We start from the raw sequence: 27,599 nt of genomic DNA, 5'->3' as shown, positions 1-27,599 counted from the left end.
CTAAACATAACAGATGATGGCCGAGTGCTGGATAGATGGGTTAGCAGGGATGTGATGGGCTGAAGGGCCCACATCAGCGCCGCCACTGGGGCCCGTTCTCACCGATCTGAAGAAGAGCTCATCTTTGACACCGTAGGAAACTTCGAACTGCAGGGCGTAGAACCCCTGCTGCCAGGTACGAGGGTAGGTCCACGTGACGTTGAGCTTGTGCACGGCCTTTCGCACCGATCTCACTCTGACCATCTCCGGGGGGTCCGATCTCACTGTGGGGGGAGAGCACAGGAGCTCAGATATCACTGCCGCCCGTGGTCGGGAGCTCCAGGATGCAGCGTCGTACGGAGTCGGGTTGTGGTGTTGGTTCGTGAGGATGGCGGGGGGAGTGATGGGGTGACGGACAGGGGAGGGCGAGGCCAAGGAGGGGTGGCCTAAGGGAAAGGGGTGTGGTGGGGAGGGGTTGAGAGGAGGGGCATGTGGAGGGGTCCGAGGGTGAGGGGAATTGAGGGGTATGAGGGAGGTGGTTAAGTTGAATGAGGTGTCGATGGAGGGAACAGTGAGGGCGGGGGGACTAAGCTCCTCACTTCACCGCCTGGACTGTGCGGTGCCCTCGAGCACAGAGGGAGGTGGGTGCTTCGCTGCCTGCCCCACCGGATGCGGCTCTGGAACGGGATGGTCCCACCCGGCCGAGTTTGCCCGACAGAACATGACATGGATGTACTCTCCCTAGCCCTTGTTTTCTGGGTGTGGGAGAAGCAGAAGAGAAGACGGGAAGGGACGTGGGGGGAGGGGGAATGAGAGAGTGGAGAGCTTGTGGGGTGGGAAAGGGAAGGGTTAGCTGGGAGGTAAAAGCGGGAGAGGGTAAGGGGAACTGGGAACAAGCAGTGAAGGGGTAGGAGAGGGAAGGGATGAAAAGGGGAAGAAAGAGGGACAAAATTGAGCGGGGGGGTTGAGCAGAGACAAATTGAGGGGGTTGAGAGTGGCAGAGGGCAAAGTGGAGTGAGAGGTAAGGGCAGTGAGGGAGGAGGGAGGAGAGAAGGAGAACAGAGGGTAGGGAAGTGAGGAGGGAGGGGAAGGTAGGCTGAGAGGAAGTGTAGGGGAGGGGTGTGAGGGTTGTAGTGGGAGGGTAGGGAGGGTGGTGGGTGAGTGTGAGGGATGGGAAGGGTGGGGAAGGGTGAGAGGAAGTGTAGGGGAGGGGTGTGAGGGTTGTAGCGGGAGGGGTAGGGAGTGTGAGGGATGGGAAAGGTGAATGGGGTGGAGGGAGAGTTTGAGAGGGGTGAGCGGTAGGGGAGTGATATAGGATGGCGAGGGGAGTTTGAGTTGCTCACACAGGCTGTCGAAGCTGAACATCTTCTCTTTGCTGTAGGCACAGCCGAAGCCATTGGAGACGGCCAGTCTAATGTAATGGTGCTCGTACTCGCCCTCCCTGTGGGGGACTGTGCATACGCAGACCCGCGGGCCTGTGTAGAACTTGCAGAGCTTCAGGGTGGCGTTCTTCAGGAAGCTGAAAGGCAAACGCAGCCCGTGACCTTAAATACTCCCTGAACTCAAATAGCCCAAACCCCGACTTGTAACCTCACATAGACCTTGATCTCCAACTACCTACTCCCACTCCCCACCCTGAGGACCCATAGCTACCCCCCAAAGCAACAAGCAGCCACTCCTTTCCACGACATCCACACCCTCTCCCTCGCCCATCCACACCAGTCTCCTCGCCCCCCAAATCCACCCCCCTGTGTCTGTAACCATTCAGTGTTACAGGAAGGGCTGTGTCAGTGTGCTGCTATTACAGTGCAGGGGTGCGGGGGCGTGTCAGTGGGACAGAGAGGGGCACAGGTACGTCGGTATGTTCATGTTACAGTGAGGGATGTGGGGTGTGTCAGTGTAGCAGTGAGGGGCGCGTCGAGGTGCCGGGTGTGTGGAGTTACAGAGAGCCATGCAGGATGTGTCAGTGCACCAGTGTTACATTGGTGTTACAGTTAGGGGTGCAGGGTGTGTCAGTGTTACAAAGATGGGCGCATTGGAGTTTAGAGTAGCTGTGCGTCGGTGTTAGAGAAAACTGCGCAGGGTGGCAGCGTATCGGTGTAGGGTGCTGTGTGTGTGGTCAGTGGAGGGTGCTGTGTGTGGTCAGTGGAGGGTGCTGTGTGTGGTCAGTGGAGGGTGCTGTGTGTGGTGTCACAGTGGAGGGTGCTGTGTGTGGTGTCACAGTGGAGGGTGCTGTGTGTGGTCAGTGGAGGGTGCTGTGTGTGGTCAGTGGAGGGTGCTGTGTGTGGTGTTACAGTGGAGGGTGCTGTGTGTGGTCAGTGGAGGGTGCTGTGTGTGGTGTTACAGTGGAGGGTGCTGTGTGTGGTGTCACAGTGGAGGGTGCTGTGTGTGGTCAGTGGAGGGTGCTGTGTGTGGTGTTACAGTGGAGGGTGCTGTGTGTGGTCAGTGGAGGGTGCTGTGTGTGGTGTCACAGTGGAGGGTGCTGTGTGTGGTCAGTGGAGGGTGCTGTGTGTGGTCAGTGGAGGGTGCTGTGTGTGGTGTCACAGTGGAGGGTGCTGTGTGTGTGGTCAGTGGAGGGTGCTGTGTGTGGTCAGTGGAGGGTGCTGTGTGTGGTCAGTGGAGGGTGCTGTGTGTGGTGTCACAGTGGAGGGTGCTGTGTGTGGTCAGTGGAGGGTGCTGTGTGTGGTGTCACAGTGGAGGGTGCTGTGTGTGGTGTCACAGTGGAGGGTGCTGTGTGTGGTCAGTGGAGGGTGCTGTGTGTGGTGTCACAGTGGAGGGTGCTGTGTGTGGTCAGTGGAGGGTGCTGTGTGTGGTGTCACAGTGGAGGGTGCTGTGTGTGGTGTCACAGTGGAGGGTGCTGTGTGTGGTCAGTGGAGGGTGCTGTGTGTGGTCAGTGGAGGGTGCTGTGTGTGGTGTCACAGTGGAGGGTGCTGTGTGTGGTCAGTGGAGGGTGCTGTGTGTGGTGTCACAGTGGAGGGTGCTGTGTGTGGTGTCACAGTGGAGGGTGCTGTGTGTGGTCAGTGGAGGGTGCTGTGTGTGTGGTCACAGTGGAGGGTGCTGTGTGTGGTCAGTGGAGGGTGCTGTGTGTGGTGTCACAGTGGAGGGTGCTGTGTGTGGTCAGTGGAGGGTGCTGTGTGTGTGGTCAGTGGAGGGTGCTGTGTGTGGTGTCACAGTGGAGGGTGCTGTGTGTGTGGTCAGTGGAGGGTGCTGTGTGTGGTGTTACAGTGGAGGGTGCTGTGTGTGGTGTCACAGTGGAGGGTGCTGTGTGTGGTCAGTGGAGGGTGCTGTGTGTGGTCAGTGGAGGGTGCTGTGTGTGTGGTGTCACAGTGGAGGGTGCTGTGTGTGTGGTCAGTGCAGGGTGCTGTGTGTGGTGTTACAGTGGAGGGTGCTGTGTGTGGTCAGTGGAGGGTGCTGTGTGTGTGGTCAGTGGAGGGTGCTGTGTGTGGTGTCACAGTGGAGGGTGCTGTGTGTGGTCAGTGGAGGGTGCTGTGTGTGGTCAGTGGAGGGTGCTGTGTGTGGTGTCACAGTGGAGGGTGCTGTGTGTGTGGTCAGTGGAGGGTGCTGTGTGTGGTGTTACAGTGCAGGGTGTGTCATTCCACACTTGTACTACCGTCAACATCCTCCATCCCTCTACCCCGTCTAAACCCCTCCTTCAACTCTCCCAGATCGCCATGCTCCACTCTCCCTGATCTGCCCCAGTGCCTTGGATCCCAGACGCCCACTGCCCCCCACCCTGCCTTTTACACCCTCTCCCAGGAACGTACCTGGTCCTGTAGAGCACGTTGCACTTGGTTAAACTCTTTAGTTCCATGGACTGCCACTCGCATCGAATTGGACTCAGGTACGACTTCAACAAGCAAAGGGTGGTAGGTGTCTTCGGTGGCTCTAGATCCAAAGAGGCCGATTTAATCACTAGCTCTTTGCAGTCCCATTGCTTTTCCATCATCAGGTCATCCCATGCTATGGCAATGATTTTTCCCCTGCATCTCCAAGTGTAAAGAGAATACCCTTTTAATGGCAGCGTTGATGTGCAGGGGCATCTTGGAATCCAAGTTCCAGTTCTCTGAAAGTGGCTGCTCAGCTTGATAGATGGGTAAAGAAGGCATGTGGTACCCTTGTATTCAATAGTCGAAAACTGAGCTCAAGAGTTGGGAAATTACGTTGTAGCTTTATAAAACTCTGGCCAGGCCGCATCTGGGGTACTGCGTTTTTTTTCCAGGTCTCCCCGTTACAGGAAGGGCGTGGAGGCGTGGGAGAGGATGCAGAAAGGGTTCGTCAGAGTACTGCCTGGATTGGAGGGCATAAGGAAAGGTTGTTTTCTCCAGAGCAGCAGAGGCTGTGTGGAGACTGGATAGAGGTTTAAAAATTATCAGAGACATGGGCAGCTGATGTTTTTCTCCAGGGGCTGGAATACCCAGAGGGCATGCATTTAAGGAGAGAGGGGGTACGTTTAAAGATGCGAGGGGAAAATGTTTGTTTACTCGGGGTAGTGAGTACCTGGATTGCACTGTCTGGGGTGGTGGTAGCGGCAGATATGATAATGACATTGAAGCGGCTCTCAGATAGGCACATGGGTGGGCAGAGAACTGAGGGATTATGGACCATGTGCGGGCAGAAAGGATGAGGTTAGTTCAGCGTTTAGTTACACATATTTAGAGATACAACATGATAACAAGCCCTTCCATCCCGCCATCCAGTTACACGCACGTGACCAATTAACCTGCTAACCTGCAAGTCTTCAGGATGTGGGAGGAAACGAAGCATGCCGAGGAAACCCTCGAGGTCACGGGGAGAACGTACAAACTCCGCACAGAGTGCGGCGGGAATTGAACGCAGCTGGCGCTGTAATCACGTTACGCTAACTGCGCCATCGCCATCCCTAATTACTGATGTCACTTATTGAGCGAATTCCCTTGAGATACTGTTCGATGCTCGGTGTACTGAGTACACTGGTACTGACATATTTAACCCCTTTAGAGTCAGAATCAGGTTTATTATCACTGACCTACTGCACGTTATGAAATTTGTTTTGCAAATTTGTTGTACAGTGCAATACATTAAAAATCTATAAATTACAGTAAGAAATATATATAATTAAAGCAGTGGGGAAAAAAAAAGCAGAAATTATGAGCAACATACAACATGCTGGGGGAACTCAGCAGGCCAGGCAGCCTATATGGAAAAGAGTACAGTCGACGTTTCAGGCCGAGACCTTTGGCAGGACCTGGAGAAAAAAATCTGAGGAGTAGACTTGAAAAGTGGGGAGTGGGGGGAGAGAAACGCCAGGCGATAGGTGAAACTTGGAGGGGGAAGGATGAAATGAAGAGCCAGGAAGTTGATTGGTGAAAGAGACAGAAGGCCATGGAAGAAAGAAGAAAGGTGGGGTGGGGGGAGGAACACTAGTGGGATAGGCGGGCAAGGAGATAAGGTGAAAGAGGGACAAGGGATGGGAAATGGTGAAGGGGGCAGGGAGCAGGAGGGAGGCATTACTGGAAGTTTGAGAAATCGATGTTCATCCCATCAGGTTGGAGCCTACCCAAACGGAATACAAGGTGTTGTTCCTCCAACCTGTGGCCTTATCCCAGCAGTTCAGGGGGCCGCGGATGGACATACCGGAATGGGAATGGGAAGTGGAACTAAACTGGGTGGCCACTGGGAGATCCCACAGAAATAGTGAGGAGGTGTTCGTAGGTTGGTTCACTGTCCATTCAGAAATCTGATGGCGGAGGGGAAGTAGCTGTTTCTGGCATGTTGAGTATGTGTCTTCAGGCTCCTGTACCTCCTCTCTGACGGTAGTAATGAGAAGAGGCCATGTCCTGGATAATGGGGGTCGTTAATGATGGATACCGCCTCTTGAAGTTCAAAGTACATTTATTGTCAAAGTAGGAGTGCCATATACCAGCAGTCCCCAACCGCCGGGCCGCAAAGCATGTGCTACCGGGCCGTGAGGAATCAACACGAGTCAGCTGCACCTTTCCTCATTCCCTGTTATTGTTGAACTTGGACATAGGGTTGCCAACTGTCCCGTATTTTGTCGGGACATCCCGTATATTGGGCTAAATTGGTTTGTCCCATATGGGACTGCCCTTGTCCCGTATTTCCCCCACTAAGGTAGAGCGTTCCTAGGAAACCTTTCGTGCTGAAATGGCGTGAAGTGAAGAAGAAATTACCATTAATTTATATGGGAAAAACTTTTGAGCGTTCCCAGATCCAAAAAATAACCTACCAAATCATACCAAATAACACATAAAACTGAAAATAACACTAACATATAGTAAAAGCAGGAATGATATGATAAATACACAGCCTATATAAAGTAGAAATAATGTATGTACAGTGTAGTCGGGAAGATGAAGGCAAAACTGATTTGCGGGGGGAAAAATCGGCACGTACGCGCACACAGGTGCCCGTGCAAGGCTTCATGGTCATGGTAGTCTTTCTGGGGTAAAGTGTCCCGGGATTTGACTGCTACTTTTGTCCCTTATTTGGGAGTGAGAAAGTTGGCAACCCTAACTGTAAAAGACATGTTGAGGTGAGTTTAACCCTACGTGAACACCCCCCCACCCCCGGTCGGCCGGTCCGCAAGAATATTGTCAATATTAAACCGGTCCGCAGTGCAAAAAAGGTTGGGGACCCCTGCCATATACAACCATGAGATTAGTTTTCTTACACAAGGAAGGTAAATTATTGGAGGGAGTACTAAGAGATAGGATCTGCAAGTATTTGGATAGACAGGGGCTTATTAGGGAGAGTCAACATGGTTTTGTGTGTGGTAGTCATGCTTAACAAATCTATTAGAGTTTTTTGAGGAGGTTACCAGGAAAGTGAATGTTAACTACATGGACTTCAGTTAGGCAAGGTCCCGCATGGGAGGTTAGTTAGGAAGATTCAGTCGCCAGGTGTACATGGAGAGGTGGTAAATTGGATTAGACATTGGCTCGATGGAAGAAGCCAGAGAGTGGTGGTAGAGAATTGCTTCTCTGAGTGGAGGCCTGTGACTAGTGGTGTGCCACAAGGATCAGTGCTGGGTCCATTGTTATTTGTCATCTATATCAATGATCTGGATGATAATGTGGTAAATTGGATCAGCAAGTTTGCTGATGATACAAAGATTGGAGGTGTAGTAGACAGTGAGGAAGGTTTTCAGAGCCTGCAGAGGGACTTGGACCAGCTGGAAAAATGGGCTGAAAAATGGCAGATGGAGCTTAATACAGACAAGTGTGAGGTATTGCATGTTGGAAGGACAAACCAACGTAGAACATACAGGGTTAATGGTAAGGCACTCAGGAGTGCAGTAGAACAGAGGGACCTGGGAATACAGATACAAAATTCCCTAAAAGTGGCGTCACAGGTAGATAGGGTCGTAAAGAGAGCTTTTGGTACATTGACCTTTATTAATCAAAGTATTGAGTATAAGAGTTGGAATATTATGATGAGGTTGTATAAGGCATTGGTGAGGCCGAATCTGGAGTATTGTGTTCAGTTTTGGTCACCAAATTACAGGAAGGATATTAATAAGGTTGAAAGAGTGCAGAGAAGGTTTACAAGGATGTTGCCGGGACTTGAGAAACTCAGTTACAGAGAAAGGTTGAATAGGTTAGGACTTTATTCCCTGGAGCTTAGAAGAATGAGGGGAGATTTGATAGAGGTATATAAAATTATGATGGGTATAGATAGAGTGAATGCAAGCAGGCTTTTTCCACGGAGGGAAGGGGAGAAAAAAAAACAGAGGACATGGGTTAAGGGTGAGGGGGGAAAAGTTTAAAGGGAACATTAGGGGGGGCTTCTTCACACAGAGAGTGGTGGGAGTGTGGAATGAGCTGCCAGACAAGGTGGTAAATGTGAGCTCACTTTTAACATTTAAGAAAAACTTGGACAGGTACATGGATGAGAGGTGTATGGAAGGATACGGTCCAGGTGCAGGTCAGTGGGACTAGGCAGGAAAATGGTTCGGCACAGCCAAGAATGGCAAAAAGGCCTGTTTCTGTGCTGTAATGTTCTACGGTTCTAAAGCCACAAAACAAAGAAACCAAATGGAACCCATTAAAAAGACCATCAAACAACCAATGTTCAGGATAACGAATCAAAAGCAGTTAACATTCAGAACTGTTGTTCACGATTGATTTCACGGCCACGAAGCCAGTCATCACTGCAGCCGGTCCAGGAGCCCGTTAGTTTCAGGCCACAGCCTCCGTTCATTGCAGAGACGAGTAAACCTCACTAACAGTAAGTGGAACACCCGCCCATTCGCTTCCCCCGGCCCCGACACCGTGACCTTTTCAACCTTATGTGAGATGTGGGAACTCTGGGAGACCTCCAGCCTCCCTGATAACTACATCTACACGAAGTGCATCCAGCTGCAGCTCCTTAGAAACCATGTCAGGGAACTGAAGCTGCACTTCAGAGACCTTCTGGAAGAGAACGAGGAGGTAGTCACCCTTTAGGTTGCAGGACGCAGGTACCTGGGTGACTGTCGATTGGGAAAGAGAATAGGCTGCCAGTGCAGAGTAACCCTCTGGCCGTTCCCTCAATAATAAGTATATAGCTTTGCATACTGTTGGGGTGGAGGGGAACAATCTACCAGGGGGAGCCACAGCGACTGGGTCTCTGGCACTGAGCCTGGCTCCGTGGCTCAGAAGGGAAGCGGGGAGGGGTATGAAGAAGAGGAGTGCAGTAGTGATAGGGGATTCCATGATTAGAGGAGTAGAAAGTAGGTTCTGTGGAGGTGAGGCAGCATACTTGGATAGTATATTGTCTCCCTGGTGCCAGGCTCTCAGATTGGCTCCATGGCATTCAAAGGGGCAGAGTGAGCAGTCAGATGCCATGGTACATATTGACACCAATGACTTAGGTAGGAGGTCCTGAAGAGAGAGTATAGGGAGTTGGGCAGGAAGCTGAAAATCAGAACTCCCACAGTAGCAGCGTGGGGATTGCTGCCCTGTACCACGTGCCAGCCAGGGTAAGAACAGGATGATTTGGCAGATGAGTTTGTGGCTGAGGAACTGGTGCAGGGGCAGATATCTGGATCGTTGGGATCTCTCCTGGGGAAGATATGACCTGTACAAAAAGGATGGATTACACCTGAACCCGAAGGGGTCCACTATTCTCGGGGGCAGGCTTGTTAGGGCTGTGCAAGAGAGTTTAAACTAACTTGGCAAGGGGATGGGAAGTGGAGTGATAGGGCTGAGGGTGGGGGAGTTGGTTTACAACTAGATGCAGTGTGTAGTGAAACTGTGAGGAAGGACAGGCAGATGACAGGGCAAAATTCCAGTCAGAAGAATGAACTAAAGTGCAATGGGGACAAAATCAAAAAGGGTGATGAATACAGGACTGAAAGCGTTACATTTGAACGGACACAGTAAACGGAATAAGGTAGACGATCTTGTATTAAACCTTGATTTTAACTGAGTCAAGTTCAATTCCAGAGCAAAGGCAGTTTTACTACTTGGGGTAAAAGAGAGGCAAGACTGCGCAGGCGCGTGACGTCAGCCAGTAGAGCAGGAAATGTTTAAAAAGAAGACCGCCGTATCCAGTGGGCAGCGTTTGGAGCGGGCAGCGGAGTGAAAGGTAGCAGAGTGATAGGGCTTTGGCTCAACGGGCTTAGACGATAACGAAGTGAGGGAGGTTTACCTGTGTTAATTGTGGAAAGGAAGTATGTGTGTGAGGCCGGTGTTCTGTGCTCGGTGTCAGATGTGGGAAGTCCTGGAGTCTCCCAGCCTCCCGGTCGGCCACATCTGCACCCGGTGTGTCGAGGTGCAGCTCCTAAGGGACCGCATTAGGGAACTGGAGTTGCAGCTCAATGACCTTCATCTGGTCAGGGAGAGTGAGGAGGTGATAGAAAGGAGTTCTAAGCAGGTGGTCACTCCGGGGCCAAGGGAGACAGACAAGTGGGTCACAGTCAGGAGAAGGAAGGGCAAGAGTCAGGTACTAGAGAGCACCCTTGTGACTGTACCCCTTGACAATAAGTACTCCTGTCTGAGTACTGTTTGGTGGGGGGGCAGACAGCCTACCTGGGGGAAGCGACAGTGGTCACGCCTCTGGCACAGAGTCTGGCCCTGTGGCTCAGAAGGATAGGGAAAGGAAGAGGATGGCAGCAGTGATCGGGGACTCTATAGTTAGGGGGTCAGACAGGCGATTCTGTGGATGCAGGAAAGAAACACAGATGGTATTTTGCCTCACAGGTGCCAGGGTCTGGGACGTTTCTGATCGCATCCAAGATATCCTGCAGTGGGAGGGAGAACAGCCAGAGGTTGTGGTACATATTGGTACCAATGATATAGGCAGAAAAATGGAAGGGGTCCTGAAAACAGACTACAGGGAGTTAGGAAGGAAGTTGAGAAGTAGGACCACAAAGGTAGTCATCTCGGGATTACTGCCTGTGCCACATGACAGTGGGTATAGGAATAAAATGAGGTGGAGGATAAATGCGTGGCTGAGGGATTGGAGCAGGGGGCAGGGATGCAGATTTCTGGATCATTGGGACCTCTTTTGGGGCAGGTGTGACCTGTACAAAAAGGATGGGTTGCACTTGAATCCCAGGGGGACCAATATCCTGGTGGGGAGGTTTGCTAAGGCTACTGGGGAGAGTTTAAACTAGAATTGCTGGGGGGTGGGAACCGAATTGAAGAGACTGGGGAAGAAGCCGTTGGCTCACAAATAGAAAAAGCTTGGAGACAGTGTGTGAGGGAGGAGAGGCAGGTGATAGAGAAGGGACGTGATCAGACCGACAGTTTCAGATGTGCCTATTTTAATGCAAGGAGTATTATGAACAAAGCGGATGAGCTTAGAGCGTGGATCAGTACTTGGAGCTATGATGTTGTGGCCATTACAGAGACTTGGATGGCTCAGGGACAGGAATGGTTACTTCGAGTGCCGGGTTTTAGATGTTTCAGAAAGGACAGGGAGGGAGGCAAAATAGGTGAGGGCATAGCACTGTTGATCAGAGATAGTGTCACGGCTGCAGAAAAGATGGACGTCATGGAGGGATTGTCTATGGAGTCTCTATGGGTGGAGGTTAGGAATAGGAAGGGGTCAGTAACTTTACTGGGTGTTTTTTATAGTAACAGGGATATCGAGGAGCAGATAGGGAAACAGATCTTGGATAGGTGTAATAATAACAGAGTTGTCGTGATGGGAGATTTTAATCTCCCAAAAATCAATTAGCATCTCCCTAGAGCAAGGGGTTTAGATGGGGTGGAGTTTGTTAGGTGTGTTCAGGAAGGTTTCTTGACACAATATGTAGATAAGCCTACAAGAGGAGACATTGTACTTGATCTGGTATTGGGAAATGAATCTGGTCAGGTGTTAGATCTCTCGGGAGAGCATTTTGGAAATAGTGATCATAATTCTATCTCCTTTACAATACCATTGAGAGAGACAGGAACAGACAAGTTAGAAAAGCATGTAATTGGAGTAAAGGGAATTATGAGGCTATCAGGCAGGTAATTGGAAGCTTAAATTGGGAACAGATGTTCTCAGGGAAAAGTACAGAAGAAATGTGGCAAATGTTCAGGGGTTATTTGTGTGGAATTCTGCAAAGGTACGTTCCAATGAGACAGGGAAGTTCTGGTAGGGTACAGGAACCATGGTGTACAAAGGCTGTAATAAATCCAGTCACGAAGAAAAGAAAAACTTAGAAAAGGTTCAGAGAGCTAGGTAATGTTAAAGATCCGGAAGATTATAAGGCTAACAGGAAGGAGCTTAAGAGGGAAATTAGGAGAGCCAGAAGGGGCCATGAGAAGGCCTTGGCAGGCAGGATTAAGGAAAATCTCAAGGCATTCTACAAGTATGTGAAGAGCAAGAGGATAAGACGTGAGAGAATAGGACCAATCAAGTGTGACAGTGGAAAAGTGTGTATGGAAACGGAGGAAATAGCAGAGATACTTAATGAATACTTTGATTCAGTATTCACTATGGAAAAGGATCTTGGCAATTGTAGGGTTGACTTACAGCGGATTGAAAAGCTTGGGCATGTAGATATTAAGAAAGAGGATGTGCTGGAGATTTTGGAAAGCATCAAGTTGGATAAGTCTCTGGGACCGGATGAGATGTACCCCAGGCTACTGTGGGAGGTGAGGGAGGAGATTGCTGAGCCTCTGGCGATGATCTTTGAATCATCAATGGGGACGGGAGAGGTTCCAGAGGATTGGAGGGTTGCGGATGTTGTTCTTTTATTCAAGAAAGGGAGTAGAGATAGCCCAGGAAATTATAGACCAGTGAGTCTTACTTCAGTGGTTGGTAAGTTGATTGAGAAGATCCTGAGAGGTAGGATTTATGAACATTTGGAGAGGTATAGTATGATTAGGAATAGTCAGCATGGCTTTGTGAAAGGCAGGTCATGCCTTACGAGCCTGATTGAATTTTTTGAGGATGTGACTAAACACATTGATGAAGGTAGAGCAGTAGATGTAGTGTATATGGATTTCAGCAAGGCATTTGATAAGGTACCCCATGCAAGGCTTATTGAGAAAGTAAGGAGGCATGGGATCCAAGGGGATATTGCTTTGTGGATCCAGAACTGGCTTGCCCACAGAAGGCAAAGAGTGGTTGTAGACGGGTCATATTCTGCATGGAGGTCGGTGACCAGTGGTGTGCCTCAGGGATCTGTTCTGGGACCTCTACTCTTCGTGATTTTTATAAATGACCTGGATGAGGAAGTGGAGGGATGGGTTAGTAAGTTTGCTGATGACCCAAAGGTTGGGGGCTTTGTGGATAGTGTGGAGGGCAGTCAGAAGTTACAACGGGACATTGATAGGATGCAAAACTGGGCTGAGAAGTGGCAGATGGAGTTCAACCCAGATAAGTGTGAAGTGGTTCATTTTGGTAGGTCAAATATGATGGCAGAATATAGTATTAATGGTAAGACTCTTGGCAGTGTGGAGGATCAGAGGGATCTTGGGGTCTGAGTCCATAGGACACTCAAAGCAGCTGTGCAGGTTGACTCTGTGTTTAAGAAGGCATACGGTGTATTGGCCTTCATTAATTGTGGAATTGAATTTAGGAGCCGAGAGGTAATGTTGCAGCTCTATAAGACCCTGGTCAGACTCCACTTGGAATACTGTGCTCAGTTCTGGTCGCCTTACTACAGGAAGGATGTGGAAACCATAGAAAGGGTGCAGAGGAGATTTACAAGGATGTTGCCTGGATTGGGGAGCATGCCTTATGAAAACAGGTTGAGTGAACTCAGCCTTTTCTCCTTAGTGCGACGGAGGAGGAGAGGTGACCTGACAGAGGTGTATAAGATGATGAGAGGCATTGATCATGTGGATAGTCAGAGGACACAGGTTTAGGGTGCTGGGGAGTAGGTACAGAGGAGATGTCAGGGGTAGGTTTTTTTTCACTTAGCGAGTGGTGAGTGCGTGGAATGGGCTGCCAGCAACGGTGGTGGAGGCAGATACGATAGGGTCTTTTAAGAGACTTTTGGATAGGGACATGGAATTTAGAAAAACGGGTAAGCCTAATAATTTGTAAGGTAGGGACATGTTCGGCACAACTTTGAGGGCCGAAGGGCCTGTACTGTGCTGTAGGTTTTCTACGTTCCTATTTATTGTTCTTTCAATGGCACACAGGTACAATACACGGCCAAACGTAGCAACGTTCCTCCGGAGCAAGTTGTACAACACAGTACATGTAACTCACACACACAACGCATAAAGTAACATTACCACAAATAAACAACTAATTAGGTGCATCTACAACACACTTCAGTGCAAAGCTGCTGGTGCTTCATAGGTGATGAGAGCTGGATGGTGTGAGGGAGGTCAGGCCTGGAGAAGAAGCTGCTACCCGGATGGTCTTGTCTTCACTTTACCCCATTGCAGAGTCCCCTGAACTGCAGTACACTATTGTATAAATAAGTTGTTAGATTAGGTACAGCTCCGTCCCCCGGGCCCCTGCGGGTGGTGAGGGTGAGGGCGAGGGGGGGAGGCCTTACCTCCAACGAGCAGCCGCACACTCTTCACTTTGGTACCGTTCCTGAAGCAGGTGTAGATCCCCGCGTTCTTCGCCTCGATGGGTTCGAGGATCAGCCGGCTGCCGTTGAGCGTGCGGTGGCGTCCGGGTCTCAGGACCTTGTTCCTGAACCTCCACTCCGTCTCCACCTGGTCGCCGGGGCCGGGGCCGCAGGACAGGTGGGCACGGCCTCCGACCTGGGAGGTGACCGTGCCGGGGAGAGGCACTGCGGGGAAAAAATCAGCCGGTCAGTGAAGGGCACGGGAGAGGGCGGCGGGGTCGGGGCCATTTGGCAGCAACAGCGTGGAAGGCAGGGCTATCAGTCGCAGGTTCGGGCACAGAAAAGACCCCAAGGCTCGGCCAGAGACGGGGAGGGTGGTTACAGAGAGGTCTGAAGGGAAAGGGGAGGGCTGGTGTCCCGGGAATTAGGAAGTTTTCTAATCTCATTAGAAATACGAGCTGGTCATTGACTTCGGGAAGGCTCGTGTCTACATCAACAATACCGCGTCGAGAGGGTTGTTCTTAGTATCCAGTCCTCTAGCCACATACACGTCATGGCCAAAGAAAACTCACCAAGGCTTCTACTTCCTCAGGAGGCTAAATAAATTCAGCATGTACCCATGGATCCTCACCAACTGTTGTCAACGCACTATAGAAAGCATTCTATCTAGCAGCACCGATGCTTCCTATGTCTAATGAGCTCAAGAAACAGCAGAGGGTTCTGGACAGAGCTCAGCACGTCAGAGAAAGCAGCCTCCGTGAAGTCGCCAGCATAAGCAAAGATCCCTCCCAATCGGGACGTTCTCTCTTCTCCCTCCTCCCATCCGGCAGAAGATAGAAAAGTCTGAAAGCACGTACTGTCCTGCTGTCATCAGAGTCTCGCACGGTGAGATGACCTCGCAATCTTCCTCTACTTCCTGAGAAAACTAAAGAAATTTGGCCCGTCCCCTAAAACCCTCACTAATTTTTATAGATGCACCGTAGAAAGCATTCTCCTAGGGTGCATCACAACCTGGTATGGAAGTTGTCCTGTCCAAGACCGAAAGAAGCTGCAGAAGATCGTGAACGCGGCCCAGCACATCACACAAACCAATCTTCCGTCCGTGGACTCACTTTACACCGCACGCTGTCGGAGCAGTGCTGCCAGGATAATCAAGGACACGACCCACCCAGCCAACACACTCCCTCCGGGAGAAGGCTCAGGAGCTTGAAGACTCGTACGGCCAGATTTGGGAACAGCTTCTTTCCAACTGTGATAAGACTGCTGAACGGATCCTAACCCGGATCTGGGCCGTACCCTCCAAATATCCAGACCTGCCTCTCGGTTTTTTTTTGCACTACCTTACTTTCCCTTTTTCTGTCTTCTATTTATGAATTATAATTTAAATTTTTAATATTTACTAATTTTTACTATTTTTAATATTTGATATTTGTAATCAAGGGAGTGGGAAACGCAGAATCAAATATCGCTGTGATGATTGTACGTTCTAGTACCAACTGTTTGGCGACAATAAAGTATAAAGTATAAAAGTATCTACCTCGTTATGATATTGCATTTTATTCTCTGTTTCTTTTTAGTTTTTCTTTTACACTTTATTCTGCATTGTTACTGTTTTACCTTGTTCTACCTCAATGCGGTTTTTCATGTGAGAATAATGAGCTAATAAATACTAAACAAAATAATACTACACAATAACACTAAGACCAACCACTTGATGTGACCTCTACAAACTTCAGGTTAGAAGGGAAAACTCTCTCCCAATATTCTCCGTGGCCGGTGGGGAAAAGAACTACCCGTGCTGCTGTATCTGGGGAACATCGCAGTTTGACTTTTGACCTTTGTTTTGGGAAGTGGGGAATGAGTCAACTGACTGGATTTGCTGAGTTCCTCTTTGTGCGGTGGCTCATGAGGGGTTGTGGGGGGAGGAGGGGGGTAGAGGGGGAGAGATGCACAGAGACAGACCGGAGAATGAGAGACGGGGGAGACGGAAGAGACTGTGTGAGAGAGACAGATGCGAGAGAGAGACAGAGATGCAGATATACAGAGAAAGAGAGTCAGAGAAGAGAGAGATGTAGAGAGAGAGACAGAGAAAGAGAGAAGGAGAGAGAGAGAGAGAGACACACACACAACTGCATTCTCATCTTTAGAAACGTCCTAGCATCTCCTTCCTCTTTTTCACCAGAAGCTGCCACAGAGATTTGCTCACATCCGGATTTTGAATCACCAATTTTCAGTGCAAAGGCTGACAGTGCCCTTTTTGCCCATTTCCTGAGTGGCAGCCCTTTGAAAGACAATAGACAATAGACAATAGGTGCAGGAGCAGGCCATTCGGCCCTTTGAGCCAGCACCGCCATTCACTGTGATCATGGCTGATCATCCACAATCAGTATCCAGTTCCTGCCTTATCCCCATAACCTTTGATTCCACTATCTTTAAGAGCTCTATCCATCTCTTTCTTGAAAGCATCCAGAGACTTGGCCTCCACAGCCTTCTGGGGCAGAGCATTCCATATATCCACCACTCTCTGGGTGAAAAAGTTTTTCCTCAATTCCATTCTAAATGGCCTACCCCTTATTATTAAACTGTGGCCTCTGGTTCTGGACTCACCCATCAGCGGGAACATGCTTCCTGCCTCCAGCGTGTCCAATCCCTTAATAACCTTATATGTTTCAATAAGATCCCCTCTCATCCTTCTAAATTCCAGAGTATACAAGCCCAGTCGCTCCAATCTTTCGACATATGACAGTCCCGCCAGCCTGGGAATTAACCTTGTGAACCTACGCTGCACTCCCTCAATAGCAAGAATGTCCTTCCTCAAATTTGGAGACCAAAACTGCACACAGTACTCCGGGTGTGGTCTCACTGGAGACCTCTCCACTTTGAAGCTGCTTAGGGCATTCAGCAGATCTGGCAGCATCCATGGAGGCAGAGGGGTGGTCAGCGATTTGGGTCAATACTTGGCATCGTGGTCAGGAGTGCAGAGGGGCAATAAGACCACAATGCAAGATACAGCAGCGCACTCAGAATGCTGGTGGAACTGCAGCAGGCCAGGCAGCATCTATAGGAAGAAGTACAGTCGACGTTTCGGGCCGAGACCCTTCGTCAGGACAAGATACACGAGCAGAATCAGGCCATTTGGCCCATTATTGCTCTTGCCACTCAATCATGACTGATGTTTTTATTCTTAACCCCATTCTCCTGCCTTCTTCCTGAAACCCTTGAACCCCTCACCGATCATGAACCTACCAATCTCTGTCTTAAATACACTGTGACTTGGTACCCCCCCCCCCCGTTGGCAACAAATTCCACAGATTCACCACCCTCTGGCCGAAGCAGTTCCTCCTCATCTCTGTTCTGAAGGACCTTTGTCCCGAGGCTGTGCTGCCAGGGTGAGTGTGGGGGGAGTTGGCAGGGTGAGGAGGGGAGAGGGAAGGAGACAGAAGGGAGAGGGTGTCCTGAAGTTGGAGGATTTAGTGTTCATGCTGTCGGACTTTAGACCACCCCCAGATAAACATGAGGTGATGATCCTCTGTGTAGCGTCTATAAGCTTGTCTCTCATTCTTCTACTCTCCGAGGAATAAACTGCCAGACCAGCAAACCTCTTCCTATAACTCAGGCCCTCCGGTCCTGGTGGCATCCTCGTAAATCTTCCCCACACTCTTTCCCATGACAGGGAATGGAAATCTGTACACAGAACTCCAGGTATGGTCCCATTGATGCCTAATACAACTGTAGCATAGTGTTAAGATTATTAAGCGATTGGACATGCTGGAGGCAGGAAGCATGTTCCCGCTGATGGGTGAGTCCAGAACCAGAGGCCACAGTTTAAGAATTAGGGGTAGGCCATTTAGAATGGAGTTGAGGAAAAACTTTTTCACCCAGAGAGTGGTGGATATATGGAATGCTCTGTCCCAGAAGGCTGTGGAGGCCAAGTCTCTGGATGCTTTCAAAAAAGAGATGGATAGAGCTCTTAAAGATAGTGGAATCAAAGGTTATGGGGATAAGGCAGGAACTGGATACTGATTGTGGATGATCAGCCATGATCACAGTGCTGGATCGAAGGGCTGAATGGCCTACTCCTGCACCTATTGTCTATTGTGTCCCAACAGGTGCCCTGACTGATGGAGTCCAGACTGCTAAACACCCTGTCTATCTGTGACTCCACTTTCAACAATTCCAACTGGATTTGACTTGACTATTACCCTCTATGGACACTGCCTACACTTCCTGCTGTCTCGGTAAAACAGCCAACATAATCACAGATGCCAACCACCCTGGACATTATATCTTCTCTAGAGGGCACAGTTTGAGATGAGAGGGGAGAGATTTAATAGGAACCTGAGGGCAACTTCTTCCCCCAGAGGGTGGTCAGTCTGTGGAACGAGCTGCCAGACGAAGCGTTTGAAGCAGATACATTAACAACATTTAAAACTCACTTGGAAAGGTACAGGTAGCAAAAGTGAGTGGGAAGTTGGATGATTGGGAAGCTTTTAAAATCCAACAAAAGGTAACTAAAAAAAAAACTATAAAAAGGGAAAAGATGAAATATGAGGGCAAACTAACCAATAATATAAAGCAGGAAACCAAAAGTTTTTCAGTTATACAAAGAGTAAAAGGGAGGTAAGAGTTATATTGGACCACTGAAAAATGATACTGGTGAGGCAGTAATAGGGGACAAAGAAATGGCAGATGAACTTAATGGGTACTTTGCATCTGTACTTTGCAGTGTGCCAGAGGTCCATGAGTGTCACGGAGCAGGAGTGAGTGTCATTGCTATTACAAGGGGGAAAGTGCTAGGTAAACTCAAAGGTCTGAAGGTGGATAGGTCACCTGGACCAGGTGGACTACATCCCAGAGTCCTGAGAGAGGCTGCTGAAGAGATAACAGATGCATTGGTCATGATCTTTAAAAAAATCATTTGATTCTGGAGGACTGGAAGATTGCAAATGTCACTCCACTCTTTAAGAAGAGAGGAAAGCAAAAGAAAAGAAATTATAGGCCAACTAGTCTAACTTTACTGGTTGGGAATGTGAGGTTTCAGGGTACCTGGAGACAAATAGAAACATAGAAACATAGAAAATAGGTGCAGGAGTAGGCCATTCGGCCCTTCGAGCCTGCACCGCCATTTATTATGATCATGGCTGATCATCCAACTCAGAACCCAGCCTTCCCTCCATACCCCCTGACCCCTGTAGCCACAAGGGCCATATCTAACTTCCTTTTAAACATAGCTAATGAACTGGCCTCAACAGTTTGCTGTGGCAGAGAATTCCACAGATTCACCACTCTCTGTGTGAAGAAGTTTTTCCTAACCTCGGTCCTAAAAGGCTTCCCCTCTATCCTCAAACTGTGACCCCTCGTTCTAGACCTCCCCAACATCGGGAACAATCTTCCCGCATCTAGCCTGTCCAATCCCTTTAGGATCTTATACGTTTCAATCAGATCCCCCCTCAATCTTCTAAATTCCAACGAGTACAAGCCCAGTTCATCCAGTCTTTCTTCATATGAAAGACCTGCCATCCCAGGAATCAATCTGGTGAACCTTCTTTGTACTCCCTCTATGGCAAAGATGTCTTTCCTCAGATTAGGGGACCAAAACTGCACACAATACTCCAGGTGTGGTCTCACCAAGGCCTTGTACAACTGCAGTAGTACCTCCCTGCTCCTGTACTCGAATCCTCTCGCTATAAATGCCAGCATACCGTTCGCCTTTTTCACCGCCTGCTGTACCTGCATGCCCACTTTCAATGACTGGTGTATAATGACACCCAGGTCTCGTTGCACCTCCCCTTTTCCTAATCGGCCACCATTCAGATAATAATCTGTTTTCCTATTTTTGCCACCAAAGTGGATAACTTCACATTTATCCACATTAAATTGCATCTGCCATGAATTTGCCCACTCACCCAACCTATCCAAGTCACCCTGCATCCTCTTAGCATCCTCCTCACTGCTAACACTGCCACCCAGCTTCGTGTCATCCGCAAACTTGGAGATGCTGCATTTAATTCCCTCATCCAAGTCATTAATATATATTGTAAACAACTGGGGTCCCAGCACTGAGCCTTGCGGTACCCCACTAGTCACCGCCTGCCATTCTGAAAAGGTCCCGTTTATTCCCACTCTTTGCTTCCTGTCTGCTAACCAATTCTCCACCCACACCAATACCTTACCCCCAATACCGTGTGCTTTAAGTTTGCACACTAATCTCCTGTGTGGGACCTTGTCAAAAGCCTTTTGAAAATCCAAATATACCACATGCACTGGTTCTCCCCTATCCACTCTACTAGTTACATCCTCAAAAAATTCTATGAGATTCGTCAGACATGATTTTCCTTTCACAAATCCATGCTGACTTTGCCCGATGATTTCACCGCTTTCCAAATGTGCTGTTATCACATCCTTGATAACTGACTCCAGCAGTTTCCCCACCACCGACGTTAGGCTAACCGGCCTATAATTCCCCGGTTTCTCTCTCCCTCCTTTTTTAAAAAGTGGGGTTACATTAGCCACCCTCCAATCCTCAGGAACTAGTCCAGAATCTAACGAGTTTTGAAAAATTATCACTAAAATAATAAAATAATATAATAAATGATAAAATAAGTCAAAATCAGTATGGTTTCTGTGAAGGGAAATCTTGCCTGACAAATCTGTTAGAGTTCTTTGATTAAGTAACAAGCAGGGTGGACAAAGGAGAGGTAATGGATGTCATCTACCTGGATTATCAGAAGGCATTTGATAAGGTGCCACACATGAGGTTGCTTAACAAGATAAAATCCTAGGGCGTTACAGGAAAGATACTGGCATGGATAGTGGAATGGCTGACAGGCAGGAGGCAGCGAGTGGGAATAAAAGGGACCTTTTCTGGTTGGCTGCCAGTGACTAGTGGTGTTCCGCATGGGTCAGTATTGGGACCGCTACTTTTCACATCGTTTGTCAATGATTTGGATTATGGAGTTGATGGCTTCATGGCGAAGTTTGTTGATGATACGAAGATGGGAGGAGGGGTAGGTAGTGCTGAGGAAGCAATTCAATTGCAGCAGGACTTAGGCAAAAAAAAGTGGCAGATGGAATACAGTGTTGGGAAATATATGATAATGTATTTTGGTAAAAGGAACAATAGTGCGGACTATTATCTAAATGCGGAGAAAATTTAAACATCAGAAGTGCAGGGGACTTGGTGCAAGGCTCCCAGAAGGTTAATTCACAGGTTGAGTCTGTGGTAAAGAAGGCAAATGCAATGTTGGTTTTTATTTCAAGGGGAATAGAATATAAAAACAAGGAGATAATGCTGAGGCTTTATAAGACACTAGTCAGGCTGCACTTGGAGTATTGTCAACAGCTTTGGGCCCCATATCTCAGAAAGGGTGTGTTGTCATTGGAGAGAGTTCAGAGGAGATTCATGAGGATGATTCCAGGAATGAAGGGGTTAAGATAGGAGGAGCGTTTGGCAGCTTTGGGTCTGTACTCACTGGAATTTAGAAGAATGCTGGGGTGGGGGGGGGGTAAATCTCATTGAAACCTACCGAAAGTTGAAAGGACTAGATAGGGTGGATGTGGAGAGGATGTTTCCTATTGGGGGGTATCCAGAACTATAGGGCATGGCCTCAAAATTGAGGGGTGACCTTTTAGAACAAAGGTAAGGAGGAATTTTTTTAGCCAGAGCGTAGTGAATCTGTGGAACTTTCTGCCGCAGATGGCATTGGAGGCCGAGTCTGTGGGTATATTTAAGGCAGGAGTTGATAGTTGCCTGATCAGTCAGGGCATCAAAGGCAGGTGTACGGGGTTGTGTAGGATCCGGGATCAGCCAAGATGGAATGGCGGAGCAGACTCGATGGGCTGAATGGCCTAATTCTGCTCCTATGTCTTATGGATAGGAAAGATTTGGAGGGATATTGGACTAGCTTAGATGGAATCTTGGTCAGCATGGACTGGTTAGGCCGTAGGGATGGTTTACGGGCTCTACGACATTATGAGCAGACTATTTGGCCCCTCTAGGCAGTTCTGCCACTCAACACGATCACCTCTGATCTTCCCTTGGCCTCAGTTCCTTTTCTATGCAAGTTCTGAACACAAGAACATAAAAAATAGGAGCAGGAGTTGGCCACCTGGCCCGTTGAGCCTGCTTCACCTTTCACGGCTGATTCGCTATGGACTCCATAAGACATAGGAACAGAATTGGGCCATTCGTCCCATCGAGTCTGCTCTGCCATTTGACCATGGCTGATCGATCACCCCTCTCAACCCATTCTCCCTGTAACCTTTGATGCCCTGACTAATCGAGAACATTTCAGTAACATTGGAGTAATATTGTAAATATATTGTTTGACTAAGCATTCCTTGTCGTTTATATAATTCATTCTGGTTATATGTAAAATGTGTGAATTGCATACATCAGGATGCTACCACGTGGTATGAGCGTGCTTCACTTAAAGTAAAAACGTGAAGTCCCCACCCTCTTTAAATCCACCCTCCGTGACCCAAGTTATCCAGCCTGCACAACCCTCCAGCGATCCCCACCCTCTGTGTGAAGTGATCATCCCCGAATTCCGTGCCTACATCCCTTCATCCAAGCCTCTCCCACGACGGGAAACATCTCCACGTCTTCCCTGTCAGGATCGGAGATGTTTCAGAGAGGTTGCCCACGTTCTTCTATCACAGAGAATTGAGATCTATTTTCTTCAGTTCACCAGGGGCACTTTGGTAGAGTAGCGGTTAGTGTGATATTATTACGGCTTGGAGCATCAGAGTTAGAGTTGAATTTTAACGTTGTCTGTAAGAAGTTTGTACAGTGTGGGTTTACTCTGCGTTCACAGCTTTCCTTGCATATACCAAAGACAGATGGGTAGTAGGTTATTAGGTCATTGTAAGTTGTCCCGTGATTAGGTTAGTGTTAATCGGGTTTGTTGGGGGTTACAGGGTGCTGTGGCTCATTGGGTCGGAAGGGCCTGTGCCACTTTGTATCACTAAATGAAACAAAAATAGTCTGCAACTGGTTTGTTATTGTCACGTCTACCGAGACACAGTGAAAAGTTTCTCTTTCACACTGTTCATACAGATCAGATCATCACACGTGCACTGAGGTACAACAGGGTAAAGCAATAACAGAATGCAGAATAAAGTGTAACAGTTACAGAGAAAGCTCAGTGCAGGCTGGCAATAAGGTGCAAGATGATAACGAGGTAGATTGTGAGGTCAATCGTACTCGGACACTGTTCAATAGTCTGATAACAGAGGGATAGAAGGCGTCCTTGACCCTGGTGGTACATGCTATGAAGCCTTTGTATCATCTACTCGATAGGAGAGGGGAGAAGAGAGATTGACCGGGATGGGTATGACCTTTGATTAAAGTGGCTGCTGTTCCGATATAGACAGAGTCCACAGAGGGGAGACTGGTTTCGGTGATGTGCCGAGCTGTGTCCACAACTCTCTGCAGTTCCTCGAGTCATAGGCTGAGCAGTTTCCGTACCAAGCCGTCGTTTACTAGGATAGGATTCTTTCTGTGGTGCGTCTGTAAAAATTGGTGACGGTCGATGGGGTCAAGCCGAATTTCTTGAGCCTCCTGAGGAAGTAGAGGCGCCTGTGAGATGTTCTTGACCATGGAGTCAATATGGGTGGAGTAGCACAGGCTGTTGGTGAAGTTCACTCCTGGGAACTCGACTCTCTCTACCCTCTTGACCTCAGAACCGTTGGCGTAAGCAGGAGCATGTGTACTCCTCCGTTCCCGAGGTCAATGTTCAGCTCTGTTCACTTGCTGTCATTGAGACAACAGTTGTTGTCATGACACAGTGTTACCGCATTACTAAGCTCTCATACTCCTTCCTCATCTCTCCATCTCACCCCAGGAATTAGCCCAGTGAATCTCCTCCACATAGACATTTTCTTAAATAAGGGTCCACTCTCTGAATCTGATCTTGACACTGCAGCTAAACTTCCTCATTTCTAAATCCATCGCCCGCCATAAAAACCAATTTTGATATTCTGCTCACCCAGCCACTTGCTGACATACACAAAAACATCAAAATCCTTCTGAACCACCTACTTGCAGCCCCACGTCCTTGCATTGCAGCTGCACAATAAATCTTCAGCTAGGCCCCACTTGGGGAACTGTGTGGAGTTTTTGGCCACCCCATGACAGGGAGGGTGTCAGGGCTTTGGAGAGGGCGCAGAGGAGGTTCGCCAGGCTGCTGCCTGGATTACAGGGTGTGAGCGATGGGGAGAGAAGTTGGGTTGTTTTCTCTGGAGTGTTGGGAGACTGAGGAACGTCCTCAGGCAAATCTTGAAAAGAGTCTCCCTGGCCTGCTGAGTTCCTCCAGTATTCAGTGTGTGTAGATCTGACAGAGCTTTATAGAGGCGTAGACAGGGTAGACAGTTAGAATCTTTCATCTCCAGGGTAGAAATGTCAAATACGAGAGGACACGGACTCAAGGTGAGAGGGGGAACGTTTAAAAGAGATGTGTAGGGCAAGTTTTTTTTTAACCCAGAGAGTGGTGGGTGCCTTGAGTGTGTTGGCAGGGGTGGTGGTGGAGGCAGATATGATAGAGGGGTTTAAAAGGCTGTTAATTAGGGAGGGATGTGGATCACGTTCAGGCAGAGGGATTTAGCTGGGTCCAGCACAGACATGGTGGGCTGAAGGGCCTCTTCCTGGTCTGTGTTTGATGTTTCTATGAGAGCCTGCCTTTCCCCCGTACCGAAGGGCAGGACAGGGTCTGGTCTGGTTGGCAGCACTCCTCAACACTACCCTGGTTATGGCTGGGAGATGGGTTGTTGCCTGACCCTCAGTTAGAGAACAGCTGAGATGCTGGCGAGTGACTGAGGTCTGGGAATGGTCAATAGCCTTGAGCAAGGAGTGAGGGAATAAGGAGTGGAGGGTGAGAACCAAAGTGAGGGGTAGATTTGCACAAGCTGTGGAACTGGTGCTTCAACCCACCATCACCCTATCGTCCATTGTACCAATCTGCACCAATCCCATTCTCCTTGTTCCTGCTCCATCTCCTTCTCTGACTCAGTGGTTCAAGGACTCATCCAGATACTCCAGTGTTGGGAGAGTCTCTGTCACAATCTGTCCGCAGTCTGTTCCAGATTCCAACCACACCCTTCTTAGGAATGGGACTGGAATCTGGAGCCATTTCGAAACCTCTTTCCACTCCCCTACACCCTCATCTTATCTCTTATAGTTTTCAGGTGTCCGTTTCTCTGGGGAAACATTCTGTCTAACTGCTCGATCTCTGTCCATCTGAATTGTGTCCACCTCCATCTGGTCCACCTCAGCCTCAGCTGCTCCAGGGAGAACTGTCTCCTTGAAAGGGAGGTTACCAATTGTAATAAAACAATTTGCCAATTTACGCTCTATCCAAGGCTTCCCATTTGTAGGAGTGACTGCAACACTATCCTGATCCAACTACGGGCAAAAAGCTCATCAATGTGTCTAATGGCTTGTTTTACAGGTGTAGCACAGAGAGCATCCTATCCGGATGTCCCATGGCTTGCTCCAGCAACTGCCCTGCCCTAGACCTCAAGAAACTGCAGAGAGTTGTGGACACAACTCAGCACATCACGGAAACCAGCCTCCCCTCCATAAACTCTGCCCGCACTTCCTGTTGCCTGAGTAAAGCAGCCATCTAATCAAGGACTCCTCCCACCTCGGGACATTCTCTCTTGTCCCCCCTGCCCATCGGGCAGAAGATACAAAAGTCTGAAAGCACGTGCCACCAGGCTTAAGGACAGCATCTATCCCGCTGTTATCAGACCCTCATACGGTTACCCTTGATCTCACAATCTGCCTCGTTGTGGCACTTTATCTGTCTGCCTACTCTGCACTTCCTCTATAACTGGAACACTGTTTCCCTTTTGTACCGACTCGATGTACTGATGTGTAGAAGGGATGGCACGTAGGCAGAAGCTTGTCATTCTCTCTCAGTTCATGTAACAATAATGATGAACTATTTCCAAACTTCCTGTGTAGTCTCCTCTGCATCCTCTCCAATTCAGTCACGTCCTTCCAATATTTACAGCTCGAGGTCTTCTGGAGTTCACTGTTCAGATCCTAGACTTCCTAAGCGGAAGACCACAACCTGTGTGGATTAGTGATAAAATCTCCTCCTCACTGACCATCAACACTAGCGCACCTCAGGGATGTGTGCTTAGCCCACTGCTCTACTCTCTCTAGACCCATGACTGTGTGGCTAGGCAAAGCTCAAATACTATCTATAAATTTTCTGATTATACAGCCATTGTTGGTTAGAATCTCAGGTGGCGACGAGAGGGCGCAGAGGAGTGAGATATGCTAAATAGTGGAATGGTGTCACAGCAACAACCTGGCCCTCAACGTCAGTAAGTCGAAAGAGCTGATTGTGGACTTCAGGAAAGGTAAGATGAAGGAACACACTCCAATCCTCATAGAGGGATCAGAAGTGGAGAGAGTGAGCAGTTTCAAGTTCCTGGGTGGTCAAGATCTCTGAGGACCTAACCTGGTCCCAACATATCGATGCTGTTATGAAGAAGGTAACACAGCGACTATGCTTCATTAGGAGTTTGAAGAGATTTGGTATGTCAACAAATACACTTAAAAATGTCTACAGATGTTACCATGGAGAGCATTCTGACAGGCTGCGTCACAGTCTGGTATGGGGGAGCAGGGGCTACTGCACAGGACCGAAAGAAGCTGCAGAGGCTTGTAAATTTAGTCAGCTCCATCTTGGGCACTAGCCTACAAAGTACCCAGAACATCTTTAGGAAGCAGTATCTCAGAAAGGCAGTGTCCATTATTAAGGACCTCTAGCACCCAGGGCATGCCCTTTTCTCACTGTTACCGTCAGGGAGGAGGTACAGAAGCCTGAAGATACACACTCAGCGATTCAGGAACAGCTTCTTCCCCTCTGCCATCCGATTCCTGAATGGACACTACCTCACTTTTTAAAATATATATTATTTGTATTTTTGCAGGATTTAAAAGCTATTCAATAAACGTATACTGTAATTGATTTACTTATTTGTTATTATTTTTTCCTCTACTTCTTCTATACTGTATTATGTATTGCATTGATCTGCTGCTGCTAAGTAAACAAATTTCACGACATGTGCTGGTGATAATAAACCTGATTCTGATTCTGATTCTGAATTCCGATATTGTTCTGTAAGAAGTCTCGGTACGTCCTCCCCGTCGGTTTTCTCCAGGAGCTCTGGTTTCCTCCCACAGTCCAAAGATGTACCTGGTAGGTTAATAAGTTGTCCTGTGATTAGGTTAGTGTTAATCGGGTTTGTCGGGGGTTACAAGGTGCTGTGGCTCATTGGGTCGGAAGGGCCTGTGCCACTTTGTATCACTAAATGAAACAAAAATAATCTGCAACTGGTTTGTTATTGTCACGTCTACCGAGACACAGTGAAAAGTTTCTCTTTCACACTGTTCATACAGATCAGATCATCACACGTGCACTGAGGTACAACAGGGTAAAGCAATAACAGAATGCAGAATAAAGTGTAACAGTTACAGAGAAAGCTCAGTGCAGGCTGGCAATAAGGTGCAAGATGATAACGAGGTAGATTGTGAGGTCAATCGTACTCAGACACTGTTCAATAGTCTGATAGTGCGATAGAAGGCGTCCTTGACCCTGGTGGTACATGCTATGAAGCCTTTGTATCATCTACTCGATAGGAGAGGGGAGAAGAG

The 27,599-nt window shown here is 48.6% G+C and overlaps 1 protein-coding gene across 3 annotated transcripts in view; it reads right to left on the bottom strand.

Moving 5' to 3' along the window:
- The window catches only part of LOC134337534 (interleukin-6 receptor subunit alpha-like), a 64,220-nt gene that overhangs the window by 16,221 nt on the left and 20,400 nt on the right, over positions 1–27,599 (bottom strand). For 2 of the 3 annotated variants that reach the window (XM_063032638.1, XM_063032656.1), the window contains exons 2-5: positions 13,913–14,155; positions 3,744–3,864; positions 1,323–1,498; positions 103–263 (exon numbers count right to left, since the gene is read on the bottom strand). In XM_063032638.1, the coding sequence (XP_062888708.1) occupies positions 103–263; positions 1,323–1,498; positions 3,744–3,864; positions 13,913–14,155 (701 nt within the window). Of the gene's footprint in view, positions 1–102; positions 264–1,322; positions 1,499–3,743; positions 3,865–13,912; positions 14,156–15,042; positions 15,248–27,599 lie in introns of those variants that run through there. The other variant, XM_063032646.1, reaches the window with a different exon arrangement.

The sequence above is a fragment of the Mobula hypostoma genome, chromosome 2 (assembly GCF_963921235.1).
Source record: "Mobula hypostoma chromosome 2, sMobHyp1.1, whole genome shotgun sequence".
Classification (NCBI taxonomy): Eukaryota; Metazoa; Chordata; class Chondrichthyes; order Myliobatiformes; family Myliobatidae; genus Mobula; species Mobula hypostoma.
This window is presented reverse-complemented; position numbering and strand designations above follow the sequence as displayed.